Source organism: Panthera pardus, unplaced genomic scaffold (genome assembly GCF_024362965.1).
Source record: "Panthera pardus isolate Hobbes unplaced genomic scaffold, ASM2436296v1 HiC_scaffold_16, whole genome shotgun sequence".
NCBI lineage: Eukaryota > Metazoa > Chordata > Mammalia > Carnivora > Felidae > Panthera > Panthera pardus.
The window spans coordinates 130460515-130475453 of NW_026526721.1; the positions used below are offsets into that span (position 1 = coordinate 130460515).

The window sequence follows — 14939 nt, forward strand, 5'->3', positions numbered from 1 at the left end:
CTGCTGCTTTGTTATCCTTTATGCCAGTTTATTAAAAATTATTTAACAGGGCAGTACAAATGGAGAAATTATTCATGATACCCAGGAATACTTAATGCTGGCTTTTCCAGTATCTCACTTCATGACTAGAAGAACAGTTCTCAAAGAATAGTCCAGGGACCGTGGGAGTCCCCAAGACCCTTTCAGGAGAGCCCAAAATCTAAACTACTTTCATAAACAGCACTAAGATCTTCCTTGTCTTTTTCACTTTGATCCTCTCATGAGTACATAGCTTTCCAGACACTATATTACATGTAATGTCATGATAAATCTAAATGAAAAGCAGATATGAGAATCCAGCTGCATTCTATTAAGCCACTTTTAAAAAATTGTAAAGGTATAAAACAATGCCACTCTTCTCAATAAATTTTTTATTTTGAAAAATAGTCAATTTTCATAATAGGCAACAACATGGATGAACCTTGAGGACATTATGCTAAGTGAAATAAACCAGTCACAGAAAGACAAATACTGCGTGATTTCATTTACATGGAGTATCTAAAATATTTAAATTCATAGAATCAAAGCGTGGCTTCCAAGGACTGGAGGAAGGGGGAAATGGGGACTTATTAATCAATGAGCATAAAGATTTAGCTGAGCCAGACAGGTTCTAGAGATCTGCTGCAGAACAGTGTACCTATAACTGACAGTACTATAGTTCACTAAAAAACCTAAGAGGGTAGGGGCGTCTGGGTGGCTCAGTTGGTTAAGGGTCCGAGTCTTGGTTTTGGTTCAGGTCATGATCTCATGATTTCATGGGTTCGAGCCCCACCTCGGGCTTTGAGCTGACAGCATGGAACCTGCTTGGGATTCTCTGTCTCTGTCTCTGTCTGCCCCTCCCCTGCTTGCACTGTCTCTATTTCTTTCAAAGTAAATAAATAAACTTAAAATTAAAAAAAAAAAATCTAACAGATTTTTATGTTAATTCTTCTTAGATTTCATGTTAATTCTTCTTACCACAATGAAATAAAAGTTTAAAAAATTAAAATAAAAAACTAGCTGCCCTGTCGGGGTGCCCCCTGAGAGGAGTGCCCTAGGACCATGCCTCCCCCACCCCAGTTTACATCCACTTCAGCTTAAACTATTCTGCCAAGGTGACCTCTATGCATAAAGCCCTGGGACCCCATGGCTTGCACTCACTTCATTTATCTTGCCAGAGTGCCTTCAGTGATTAGAACCCTGGGCTTCCCCTGACCTGTACCCACATTAGCTTTAGCTACCCTGCCAAGGTATTCTCAGTGCATAGGACCACGGGACCCCCTCCTCCAATCTACACCCACTTCAGCTTTAGGTATCCTTCCAGGGTACCCCCTGCATGGAGAGTCTTGAGACATCCCCAGCTCACACCAGCCAGCTCTAGCCAGCCAGCAAAAGTCACCATGCATGCATAGTCTTTTTTTTTTTTAAGTTTATTTATTTTGAGAGAGAGTGTGTGCATGTATGAGTTGGGGAGGAGCAGAGAGAGAGGGAGAGAGAGAATCCCAAGCAGGCTCTGTGTTGTCAGCACAGAACCTGGTGTGGGGCTTGAACTCATGAACTGCAAGATCATGACTGGAGGTGAAATCAAGAGTTGGATAGTTAACCAACTGAGTCCCCCAGGTGCCCTGCACACATGTTCTATATAGGGGACACCATACATGAGACCATTTCTCCAAGTTTAGAAGTAATTGTTCCACCTAATCTATAGAAACAAATAGAAAGTAAAGCAAAATGGGGACACAAAGGAATATGCTCCAAAACAAAGTCCAAGACAAAACCTCAGAAAAATAACTAAACAAAACAGAGATAAGCAATATACCTGATAAAAAATTTTAAGTAATGATCATAAAGATACTCACCAGACTGGGAAAAAGAATGGAAGAACTCAGTGAGACCTTCAATAAAAAGACAGAGAATATGAAAAAGAACCGATCAGAGCTGAAAAATACCATGACTGAAATAAAAAAACACACTTGAGGGAATGAACCAGTAGATTAGCAAATGCAGAAGAACATATCAGCAATCTGGAAAACAGGGTAATGGAAAGCACCCAAGCTGAAAGCAAAAAAAGAGAAAAAAAACGAGAAAATGAGGATAGGTTAAGGGATCTCTTGGACAACATCAAGGAAACAAACATTCCATTTTATGGGTCCCAAAAGAAGACAGAGTGAAAGGGGCAGAAATCTTATTTGAAGAAATCATAGCTGAAACTTCTGCAACCTAGGAAAGGAAACAGACATCCAGGTTCAAAAAGCATAGAGAGTTCCAAATAAGATGACCCCAATGAGGTCCACACCATGACATATAATAACTAAAATGTCAAAGGTTAAAGATCAAGAGAGATTTTAAAAGCAGAGGGAAACAAAAGTTTCATCAAGGGATACCCTAAAAGTCTATCAGCTGATTTTCCAGCAGAAACTTTGCAGGCCAGCAAGGAGCGGCATGATATATTCAAAGTGCTGAAAGAATAACACCTATAACCAAGAATATTCTACCTGGCAAGGTTATAATTCAGAATTGAAGGAGAAATAAAGAGTTTCCCAGACAAAAAAAAAAATCTAAAGAAGTTTATCACTACTAAACCAGCCTTATAAGAACTGTTAAAGGGACTTCTTTAAATGGAAAAGAAATGGCCATAATTAGACATAAGAAAATCATGAGTAAAAGATGTAAAATATGACAGCATACACATAAAATGTGGAGGAGGGAGTTAAAGTTTTTTGTTAGAATGTGTTTAAACTTAAATAACCATCAACTTAATATAGACTACTATATACTTAGGATGTTATACATGAACCTCATGGTAACCACAAACCCAAAACTTAAAATGGATACAAAAAAAATAAAGAGAAGAAAGCCAAACACTACACTACAGAAACTCACCAATCACAAAGAAAGCAAGAGAAGAAGAAAGGAACAGAGAAGAACTATAGAAACAACCAGAAAACAATGAACAAAATGGCAGTAAGTACATACCTATCATAATTACTTTATTTTTTTTAATTTTTTTAAATGTTTTATTTATTTTTGAGATAGAGACAAAGCATGAGCAGGGGAGGGGCAGAGAGAGAGGGAGACACAGAATCTAAAGCGGGCTCCAGGCTCTAAGCTGTCAGCACAGAGCCCGACACGGGGCTTGAACTCACGTGAGATCATGACCTGAGCCAAAGTCGGACACTTAACCGACTGAGCCACCCAGGCGTCCCTATCATAATTACTTTAAATGTAAATGGGTTAACTGCTCTAATCAAAAGACATAGGGTGGTAGAATGGATAAAAAACAAGACCCATCTATATTCTGCCTACAAGAGACTCACCTCAGGACTAAAGACACATACTGGGGCGCCTGGGTGGCTCGGTCGGTTAAGTGTCTGACTTCGGCTCAGGTCATGATCTCACGGTCCGTGAGTTCGAGCCCCGCATCAGGCTCTGTGCTGACAGCTCAGAGCCTGGAGCCTGTTTCAGATTCTGTGTCTCCCTCTCTCTCTGCCCCTCCCCTGTTCATGCTCTCTCTCTGTCTCAAAAATAAATAAATGTTTAAAAAAAAAAAAAAAAGACACATACTGACTGAAAATGAAGGAATGAAAAAACATTTACCATGCAAATGGAAACAAAAAGCCAGGGTAGCAATACTTAGATCAGACAAAATAAGAAACAAAGACTGTAACAAGGGACAAAAAAGGGCATTACATAATGATAAAGGAATCAATTCAACAAAAGGATATAACAATTGTAAATATCTATGCACCCAGCACTGGAGCACCTAAATACATCAAGCAAATACTAATGACATACAGAGAGAAACTGATGGTAACACAATAATAGTAGGGAACTTTAACACCCCACATCTAGGCAGAAAATCAATAGGTAAACAGTGTCTTTAAATGACACATTAAATCAGATGGTCATAACAGACATATACATAGGACATTTCATCCAAAAACAATAATACATATTCTTTTCAAGTGCAAATAGAACATTCACCAGAATAGATTACATGTTAGGCCACAAAACAAGTCTCAATATATTTTTAAAAAGTGAAATCATACCATGCATCTTTTGTGACCACAACAGTATGAAACCAGAAATCAATTAGGAGAAAAAAACTGCAACAAACATAACATAAGCACGTGGAGGCTAAACAACCAATGAGTCAATGAGGGAAAAAAAAAAAAAAAAAAAAATATATATATATATGGAAGCAAATGAAAATAAAAACACATGGTCCAAAATCTTTGGGACACAGCAAAAGCAGTTCTAAGAGGGAAATATGTAGTGACAGAAGCCTACCTCAAAAACAAGAAAAAGCTCAAATAAGCAATCTAACCTTCCATCTAAAGGGACTAGAAAAAGAAAAAAAACAAAACCAAAGGTGAATAGAAGGAAGGAAATAGTAACAATCAGAGCAGAAATAAAAGACATAGAGACTAAAAACACAATAAAAAAAAAATCAATGAAACCAAGAGCTGGTTCTTTGTAAAGATAAACAAAATTGAGAAATCCTAAGCCAGACTCATCAAGAACAAAAGAGAAAAGACTCAAAATCAGAAATGGAGGGGGAGAAGTAACAACTGACACCCCAGAAATACAAAGGATTATAAGAGACTCCTAAAAAAAAAAAAAAAAAAAAAAAATAATAATAATAAAACAAAAACAGTAAAAACACTAATAAATAAGCAAACAGATAAAATTAAGAGCTCAGAAATGAAGAAGCTATGGTAAAAAAAAAAGTTTGATAGGTTCATTGAGGCCCTTAGTTCAGGTTAAAATTCCAAGACAATCTCCCTATTTTAAAGAATAAAGATCTCTGGGAATTATGGTTTTAGAACAAAATGTAATCAATATAAAATTACAAACTTTAACAATGTAAAAACAAAATAGAATTGGGAGGTAAGGGAAGTCACCCTGGAAAAGCCTTAATGTTTTGACTTACCAGGAAGAGCAGGAATTCAATAAATATTATCTAAAGTGACACACATAGGGGCGCCTGGGTGGCTCAGTTGGTTAAGCATCCGACTTTGGTTCAGATCATGAACTCGCATGTCGGGTTCTGTGCTGACAGCTCAGAGCCTGCAGCCTGCCTCAGATTCTGTGTTTCCCTGTCTCTGTACCCCCCGCTCACTTGCCCTCTATCTCTCTCAAAAATAAATAAAAACAAACAAAAAATAAAAACAAAATAAAGTGACATACATAGCTAGCAAATACCATAACGACTCTAGCCTTCACACATTTTTATGATCATTATTTTTGTCCTTAAAGAATTATTTTAGTAACTAATATCTTTTGTGATAAACATTTATCTGAAGTTCAGCAATTACTTGATTTCAGTTTTTGATTTGTTAACTTCAAGTAAAATTACATTTAATACCTAGGAAAAAAAATACCACATTGCTTTTCTATTGCTGCTGTAACAAATTATGATGAATGTAGCGGCTTACACAACATGTTTATTATCTTATAGTTCTAGAGATTAGTCCAAAATGGGTTGAACTGGGCTCAAATCAAGGTATTAGCTGGGCTGCATTCCCTTTGGAGGCATTACAAACCTTCCTTTTCCACATTCTAGAGGCTGCCTGCCATCCTTTGCTTATTGTCCCCACCCCACCTCCAGTTTCTCCATTTTCAAATCCACCAATGTCAGGACAAGTCCTAATACTGTTATCCCTGTTTTTTTTTTTCTCTTCTGCCCTCTCTCTTCCACTTTCAAGTAACTTTGTAATTATACTGAGCCCACCCAGATAATCCAGGAAAATCTCCCTACTTAAAAAAAAATTTTTAATGTTTATTTACTCTTGAGAGAGAGAGAGAGAGAGAGAGAGAGAGAGAGAGAAAATGCAAGTGGGGTAGGGGCAGACAGAGAGGGAGACACAGAATCTGAAGTAGGCTCCAGGCTCTGAGCTGTAGGCACAGAGCCTGACATGGGGCTCAAACCCATGAACTGTGAGATCATGACCTGAGCCGAACTCAGAGCTCAACTGACTGAGTCACCCAGGAGCCCTGATAATCTCCCTACTTTAATGTCATCAGATTAACAATTTTAATTTTCCTTTGCCATGTAAAGTAGCATCTTAAAAAATTCCAGGGGAGAAGCCAAGATGGTGGAACATCATGGAAGTCTTTTTGTGTCTCGTGTTCATGAAATACAGCCAGATCAACACTAAACCATCCTGCACACCTAGAAAACTTATCTGAGGATTAACACAACAATCTGCACAACCTGAACCGCAGAACTCAGCAGGTATGAGGCATGGAGAGGTGAACTGGGGGAGAGAGAAGCAGTGGAGAGCAGGGAGCTATTTTTACTTGTGGAGAGAGGGCGGAGAAGGGGGTGGGGGTGGGGGAGAATATGGGAAAAGCACTCCCCGCCAAAAGCAGCTGGAGAGAAAGTGGAAAGCGGAAACAGCCACAGGGACTGAACTAAAAAGGGAGAAAGGATTTAAATTCCATTAAGACTCTAAAACAGCGGGAGTACAGAGTCTGAAATGCAGCAGCTTGATACTTGATGGTGCTCTGGTGGGAAGGGCAAATCCCAAGGAGCAGAGTGAAATCTGGGGGTCTTCAGGGCACATGGGAGAGGTGGTTCCCTTGCTGGAAGGACAACGGGTAGAGGCTCCCCCAAAGGCAAGGCCCCAGTGGACCTGGGAGAACAACCACATTTGCTGGTGTTGGAACAAGGTTGTTAAGGGTGAAGCCTGGTGCCAGATGTGTGCTGTGATCTGCCGTAATCCCTGAAACGCTGCTGCTACACTATCTCGTGAACTTTTTCTGGGGCGGGCTGGCAACCAGCCGCAGTCTCTGGGCATCAGCAGCAGCATGATCTCATGAACTTTCCTGGGTGGGGCCAACACTGGCCACTGCTCGGTGAGACCCTCCTGCAGAGGGTCAGAACGGATCAAAGCCACAGTTCCTCAGAAGTAAGGGGTTGGGAAACACAGTCGCATCTGAGATAAAACTCAAGAGGCAGGTGCTGCCTGGGGCTTGGTCACAGACAGTGTAATGTGGGGAGAGTACGGAAGCCGAAGACAAAGGACGGGTGTGCAATTGCTGATTGGGGAGAACAGAGTTCTGATACTAGAGACTGGGTAGCTGGGTGACGCCATTTTCACCACTCCTGCGCATGCGCATACACGCCTACCAGAGACACAACAATTCACCTCAGTAAGCTAAGCAGCGCCATCTAGCGGAGAACATAGCCATTACACTATGACCCACCCAACTGGGCCAATCTCGTTCTTCAGGATCACAAAACTCTCTGACTGCTTAGTGTATGGACTATAGAGCGATTCATAGTTTGACTTCTAGGGGAAAACGAAGTAATTTCAATTGTATTTCTCTCTGTTCACCAGTCCATCTATTCATATTTTCTTTTTTTTCTTTTTTCTTTTTTCTCTTTCTCATTTTTCTTTTTCTTGAATAAAGAAAAATTTATTTTTATTTTTAATTTTTATTAAAAATATTTTTCTTTAATTTTTTTCTACTATATTTTTTACTTTTGTGTAAACTTTTTCAAATTCTATTTGACATCATTTCATCTTATTCTACTTCAGTGTATTCATTTTTTCAAAATTTCAAATGATTTCCTTTATTTTCTTTTTCTTTCTTTCCCCTTTTTTCTCTAATCTATCAAGCCCCTTTCCCACCCAGACCAAAACACACCTAGGATCTAGCATCATTTAGTTGATTTTTGTGTGTGAGTATTGTTTTTAATTTTTTAATTTTAATATTTTTAATTAAACAAATTTTAATTTTAATACATATATATTTTTTACCTCATTAATTCCTTTTCTCCCTTCAAAACGATGAAACAAAGGAATTCACCCCAAAAGAAAGAGCAAGAAGTAATGACAGCCAGGGACTTAACCAACACAGATAAAAGCAAAATGTCTGAACCAGAATTTAGAATCATGATAATAAGAATACTAGCTGGAGTTGAAAACAGATTAGAATCCCTTTCTGCAGAGATAAAAGAAGTAAAAGCTAGTCAGGATAAAATAAAAAATACTATAACTGAGCTGCAATCTCGAATGGATGCCACAGTGGCAATGATGGATGAGGCAGAGCAGAGAATCAGCAATATAGAGCACAAATTTCTGAAGAATAATGAAGTAGAAAAAAGAGGGAGACTAAGGTAAAAGAGCATGAATTAAGAATTAGAGAAATCAGTGACTCATTAAAAAGGAACGACATCAGAATCATAGGAGAATCATAGAAGAGGAAGAGAGAGAAAAAGGGGTAGAAGGGTTATGTGAGCATCTCATAGTGGAAAACTTCCCTAACCTGAGGAAAGACACAGACATCAAAATCCAGGAAGCACAGAGGACTCCCATGAGAGTCAACAAAAACTGACCATCAACAAGGCATATCATAGTCAAATTCACAAAATCCTCAGGCAAGGAAAAAATCATGAAAGCAGCAAGAGAAAAAAAAGTCCTTAACCTACAAGTGAAGACAGATCAGGTTTGCAGCAGATCTATCCACAGAAAGTTGGCAGGCCAGAAAGAAATGGCAGGATACATTCAATGTGCTGAATCAGAAAAATATGCAGCCAAGAATTCTTTATCCAGCAAGGCTGTCATTCAAAATAGAAGGAGAGATTAAAAGTTTCCCAGCCAAACAAAAATTAAAGGAGTTTGTGACCACTAAACCAGCCCTGCAAGAAATTTTAAGGGGGATTCTGTGAGGGGAGAAAAGATGAAAAAAAAAAAATAATACATACATACATACATACATACATACATACATACCAAAAGCAACAAACACTAGAAAGGATCAGAGAACACTACCAGAAACTCAACACCTATTCTCTTGAAGCTATTCCAAAAAATAGAAATGGAAAGAAAACTTCCAAACTCTTTGTATGAAGCCAGCATAGAAACCAGACAGAGACCCCACTAAAAAGGAGAACTATAGACCAATTTCCCTGATGAACATGGATGCAAAAATCCTCAATAAGATATTACTCAACTGGATCCAAAAATACATTACAAAAATTATTCACCACGACCAAGTGTGATTTATACCTGGGATGTAGGGCTGCCTCAGTATCAGCAAAACAATTAACGTGATTCATCACATCAATAAAAGAAAGGATGAGAACCATAGGATCCTCTCAATAGATGCAGAGAAAGCATTTGACAAAATACAGCATCCTTTCTTGATAAAAACCCTCAAGAAAGTAGGGATAGAAAGAGCATACCTCGAGATCATAAAAGCCATATATGAATGACCCAACGCTAATATCATCCTCAACAGGGAAAAACTGAGAGTGTTCCCCCTAAAGTCAGGAACAAGACAGGGATGTCCACTCTTGCCACTGTTATGCAACATAGTATTGGAAGTCTTAGTCTCAGCAATCAGACAACACAAAAAAATAAAAGGCATTCCAAATTGGCCAGGAGGAGGTCAAACTTTCACTCTTCACAAGTGACATGATAGTCTATATGGAAAACCCAAAAGATTCCACCAAAAAACTGCTAGAACTGATTCATGAATTCAGCAAAGTTGCAGGATATAAAATCAACGCACAGAAATCAGTTGCATTCCTATACACCAACAATGAAGTGAGAGAAAGAGATATCAAGGAATTAATCCCATTTACATTGCACCAAAACCCATAAAATACCAGGAATAAATCTAACCAAAGAAGTGAAAAATGTATACACTGAAAACTATAGAAAGCTTATGAAAGAAATTGAAGAAGACACAAAATAATGGAAAAATATTCCATACTCCTGGACAGGAAGAACAAACATTGTTAAAATGTCAATACTACCCAAAGCAATCTACATATGCAATGCAATTCCTATCAAAATAACACCAGCATTATTCACAGAGTAGAAGAAACATTCCTAAAAATTGTATGGAACCAGAAAAGGCCCTGAATAAATAGCCAAAGCAATCTTGAAAAAGAAAACCAAAGCAAGAGGCATCACAATCCCAGTTGTATTACAAAGCTGTAATCATCAAGACAGTATGGTACTGGCACAAGAACTGACACTCAGATCAATGAAACAGAATAGAGAACCCAGAAATGGACCCACAAATGAATGGCCAACTAATCTTTGACAAAGCAGGAAAGAATATCCAATGGAATAAAGCCAGTATCTTCAGCAAGTGGTGGTAGGATAACTGGACAACGACATGCAGAAGAATGAACCTGGACCACTTTCTTACACCATACACAAAAATAAACTCAAACTGGATGAAAGACCTCAATGTAAGGCAGGAAGCCATCACAATCCTTGAGGAGAAAGCAGGAAAAAACCTCTTTGATCTTGGCCACAGCAACTTGTTACTTAACACTTCTCCAGATGTAAGGGAAACAAAAGCAAAAATGAACTATTGGGACCTCATCAAAATAAAAAGCTTGTGCACAGTGAAGGAAACAATCAGCAAAACTAAAAGGCAACCGACAGAATGGGAGAAGATATTTGCAAATGACATATCAGATAAAGGGTTAGTATCCAAAATCTATAAAGAACTTATCAGTGTCAACACCCAAAAAACAAAGAATCCAGTGAAGAAATGGGCAAAAGGCATGAATAGACACTTCTCCAAAGAAGACATCCAGATGACCAACCAACACATGAAAAAATGCTCCACATCACTCATCATCAGGGAAATACAAATCAAAACCGCAGTGAGATACCCCCTCACACCTGTCAGAATGGCTAACATTAACAACTCAGGCAACAACAGATGTTGGCGAGGATGTGGAGAAAGAGGATCTCTTTTGCCCTGCTGGTGGGAATGCAAGCTGGTGCAGTCACTCTGGAAAACAGTATTTTTAGTCCTCAAAAAAATAAAAATAGAACTACCCTATGACCCAGCAATTGCACTACTAGACATTTATCCAAGGGATACAGATGTGCTGTTTCGAAGGGATACATGCACCCCCATGTTTATAGAAGCACTATTAACAATAGCCAAAGTATGGAAAGAGCCCAAATGTCCATCAAGGGACGAATGGATAAAGAAAATGTGGTGTATATATATACATATATATATATATGTATATATATACACAATGGAGTATTACTCAGCAATCAAAATGAATGAAATCTTGCCATTTGCAACTACATGGATGGAACTGGAGGGTATTATGCTAAGTGAAATAAGTCAGTCAGAGAAAGACAAAAATCATATGACTTCACTCATATGAGGACTTTAAGACACAGAACAGATGAACATAAGGGAAGGGAAGCAAAAATAATATAAAAACAGGGAGGGGGAAAAACATAAGAGACTCTTAAATATGGAGAACAAACTGAGGGTTACTGGAGGGGTTGTGGGAGGGGGGAATGGGCTAAATGGGTAAGGGGCATTAAGGAATCTACTCCTGAAATCATTGTTGCACGATTTTATTTTTCAGGATTGCTTTGGCTATTCAGGGTCTTTTCTGGTTCCATACAAATTTTAGGATTGTTTGTTCTAGCTCTGTGAAGAATGCTGGTGTTATTTTGATAGGGATTGCATTGAATATGTAGATTGGTTTGGGCCCATTATAATCCAGGTAATTTCATGTGATGATCCTTACCTTAATTACATCTGCAAAGACCTTTATCCTAAATAAGATTACATTCTGAGGTTCCAAGTGGACATATTTTGGGTGGTGGTGGGCAGAATTCAACCCACTTTAGGAAGTAAAGGCTTCTGGGTAGAAGAAAACTTCACCATAGGCTCATAAGAATAGAACCAAGTCTGTTCTGTTACTACTGTATTCTGTATTCTCTTTTCCCAGCAGAGCAGGCACCCAATAAATATTTGTGAAAGGTTGAGTGTTGACAAAAATGGTGTTCAGGGAATGCTTTGCTGAAGGATGTTTATAGCAATTGCCTAGGAGGAGGAAGATCAATAAGGATACAAAAGGACAAAGATATAATGGTGCCTACAAAGGTACAAAGATACTGGCAGTGGGAAATTCCTAAAAGGAAGAGTGCCAGAATTCCTAAAAAGAAGCCCAGAAAGAAGAAGAGTTTTTTTTTTTTTTTTGGTAGTTTTGAAGAGATTGCTACAGAACCAGGCAATGTAACAGCTTTTGAAACTCACAAAGGCAACTGTCACTTGAGAAAATAAAGTCTATTATAATAAAACTTTCAGAGGAAAAAGAAATACCACTGGCTATTTTTTTTTAATCAGTGTAAAGAACTTAAAATTTCAGTCAAAAGGAGCTGAAATAAATGGACATTGTTTAGGCCATACAAGCATCTTGGAGATGGTAACTCACACAGCATGCTTCTATATGCCAGGCTATGTAAATAAAAAGACCAAGACCCAACAACACACAAGAGGCAACCCACAGCAGCTGGCATCCCAGGCCAGCTCTTTCCTGGTCCAATTATCAGGAGTCTGTCTGCTTGTGTAACCCTCACTAACTCAGGTTTTGGTAACTTGTTCTACAGATGTCCCTAATGACTTAACTATTTCACCTGACCCTTCACCTCTAATTAAATTCTATCCCCTCTGTAGTCTTGTGTAACCTGCTAGTCTGAACACTTCTGATTCATTAATATGGTCGACTGGTTTCCAATAAATGCAGTTCATGTCCTTCGCTGGTTGGGAGGGAGTTGTTATTAGATAAAGTCTGAAAGACCGCTGGGGCTTCCATGTGCCACACACGTGGTCTGAGGTAGGATAATGGCATCTCAGTGCTGACCCCGGACATGATCCGAAGGCAGGACTATGACTAACACCTGTAATAATTTTTTCTATTTAGCAGAAAGCTGTCACAGCATAGAAGAGAAACCTCTGGCTTGAAAAAGTTATGGAGTTGGGGCTGGGTTCCAGTTCAACAATACCTCTTCCATCCTTACCTCCTTTATCCTCACCTATAAAAAAGAGTCATTGATATGTGTTGTCAAGTGTTTGAGAATTTTAGCAAATCAATCCTCCCTCCCAAGTAAGAAACAGAAAATGAGTAACATAGAATTATCTGTGAGTTTGAGTTTGAGAGAGTCGAAATGTAAGATCAATATTTAATAACTGTAGTGATTGGGGCGCCTGGGTGGCTCAGTTGGTTAAGCGTCCGACTTCGGCTCAGGTCATGATCTCATGGTCCAAGAGTTCAAGGCCTGCGTTGAGTTCCGTGCTGACAGTTCAGAGTCTGGAGGCTGCTTCAGATTCTAGGTCTCCCTCTCTCTCTGCCCCTCCCCCATTCACACTCTGTCTCTCTCTCTCTCAAAAATGAATCAACATTTAAAAAATTAAAAAAAAAAACTGTAGCGATTATTGAAACAGACTCCCCACCTGGGAATAATTCTGGTTATTCCCAGAATAACCTGTAGAACTTAAAACAAAAAAAATATAGGCGCACAGAGTTTTTCCTAGAGCAGTGTTGCCCAATAGTACTTTTGGCAATGATGAATTAATTGTTCTAGAAGTGTGCAATCCAATACAGTAACCACTAACCATATGTGACTCTTAAGCATTCCCCCCGCCCCATTTTATTGCAATATAATTGACATATAACATTGTATTAGTTTAGGCACTTAAAATATGACTAATGTGACTTGGGAAAAGATTTTTAAATTTTATTTAATTTTTATTAATTAAAATTTGAATTCAGATAACCACATGTGGCTTAGTGGCTATCAAATTGGACAGCTTAATTCTAGACAAATTGTTCCCAGTATGTGCTCCACACACCAGCAGCAGCAGCACCACCAAGAAACTTGCTAGAAATGCAGATTCTTGGGCTTCATCTCAGGCCTACTGAATCAGAAGCTCTGCCAGAGGTATGCTGGGAAACATTTAACAACTGGCTCTTGAGGAAAACTGATTGCAATGCCAATTTCCCTGGTGTAAGTACTCAGTCACCATAGCTGATTTGAAGCTACCCACGGGCTATCACAGAACTGGAGACTGGAAGAAGACGTACACAATGGAGTCCATGAGTCAACGCTAGCATGCCATCGAACCCAGCCATCTGTGTTTTAACAAACCCTCCACATGATTCTGATATATAGTATAGTTTGAGAACCACTGAAGTAGACCTTCTAAATCAATGTCTAAGAAGACAGAGACTATTTTGTATTTTTCAAATTCCCATAAGGGGTTCTGATAAGTAGCCCAATTTGAAAACCTGGACTCAGAAAACCTACAAGCAAAGTCACCTTGAGGAGGCAGTGGTCTCCCCTATGTTTGAGGCTTCTTGACTCAAACCAGTCAGACCTGCTCACTCCTGAGCATGGACAAGCCTGAGCCTCCGCCCCCCAGAGTGGAGGGTCACATCCAGCCTGCCTGCCCTTTGAGTTGCCATTCCAAACCTTCTCCCCTCTTGACAGGATGAATGACGTCACAGACATAACCAACTCTAGGGGCAGACCCAAAACATGCAGCACTGGCCTTCTAACCACAACCCCCACTTTTCTCTCCCACTTAAAAAAAAGTATTGAGAATTACATTATTAGGATAACCTATAATTTGCTCTAATTTTTATTTTAAGAAAATCTTGTACAGATATCTGAAGACACCTTAGAGTTGTTTATAATATATGGTAGGCAAAAAATACTGTCTTCCACAAGCCACCATGTCCTTTAAGGTACATTTAGCCTGTCCACCAGATGTGTGGTAAGAATTGAATGATTTAACTATGCACATAAAATCATATCTGGAATATTCTGATTCCATATGCAGCCCTAAGGGAGGCAAAATAATACATCTGAAATGAGTACAAACTTTTCCCTATCTTAGGAATCTGTGCAGCCCACTGAAATTCCTTTATATTCTAACTAAAGAGGAAACTAATAGAATTTTCAGAGAACTTGTCCAAAATCAGGAGGTCACTTATACATATAGCCTCCATGGTAGTGTAGAGCAAATCCTTGTGTCTCAGAAAATCTTCTTGATTTCATTATAAACCCAGGGCAGAGAGTTCCATTAAAATAACTGCATGTATTACCTGGACATTTTCATTGCAAAAA

At 38.8% G+C, this 14939-nt stretch overlaps 1 protein-coding gene across 10 annotated transcripts in view; it reads right to left on the reverse strand.

Moving 5' to 3' along the window:
- NEK11 (NIMA related kinase 11) overlaps positions 1-14939 on the reverse strand; it is a 287681-nt gene that overhangs the window by 140523 nt on the left and 132219 nt on the right. For 6 of the 10 annotated variants that reach the window (XM_053903812.1, XM_053903815.1, XM_053903809.1 and 3 more), the window contains one exon: positions 1878-1913. The exons of the other annotated variants lie outside the window; for them this stretch is intronic. In XM_053903812.1, coding sequence (XP_053759787.1) covers positions 1878-1913 — 36 coding nt within the window. The remainder of the gene's footprint in view (positions 1-1877; positions 1914-14939) is intronic. 10 annotated transcript variants of the gene reach the window in all.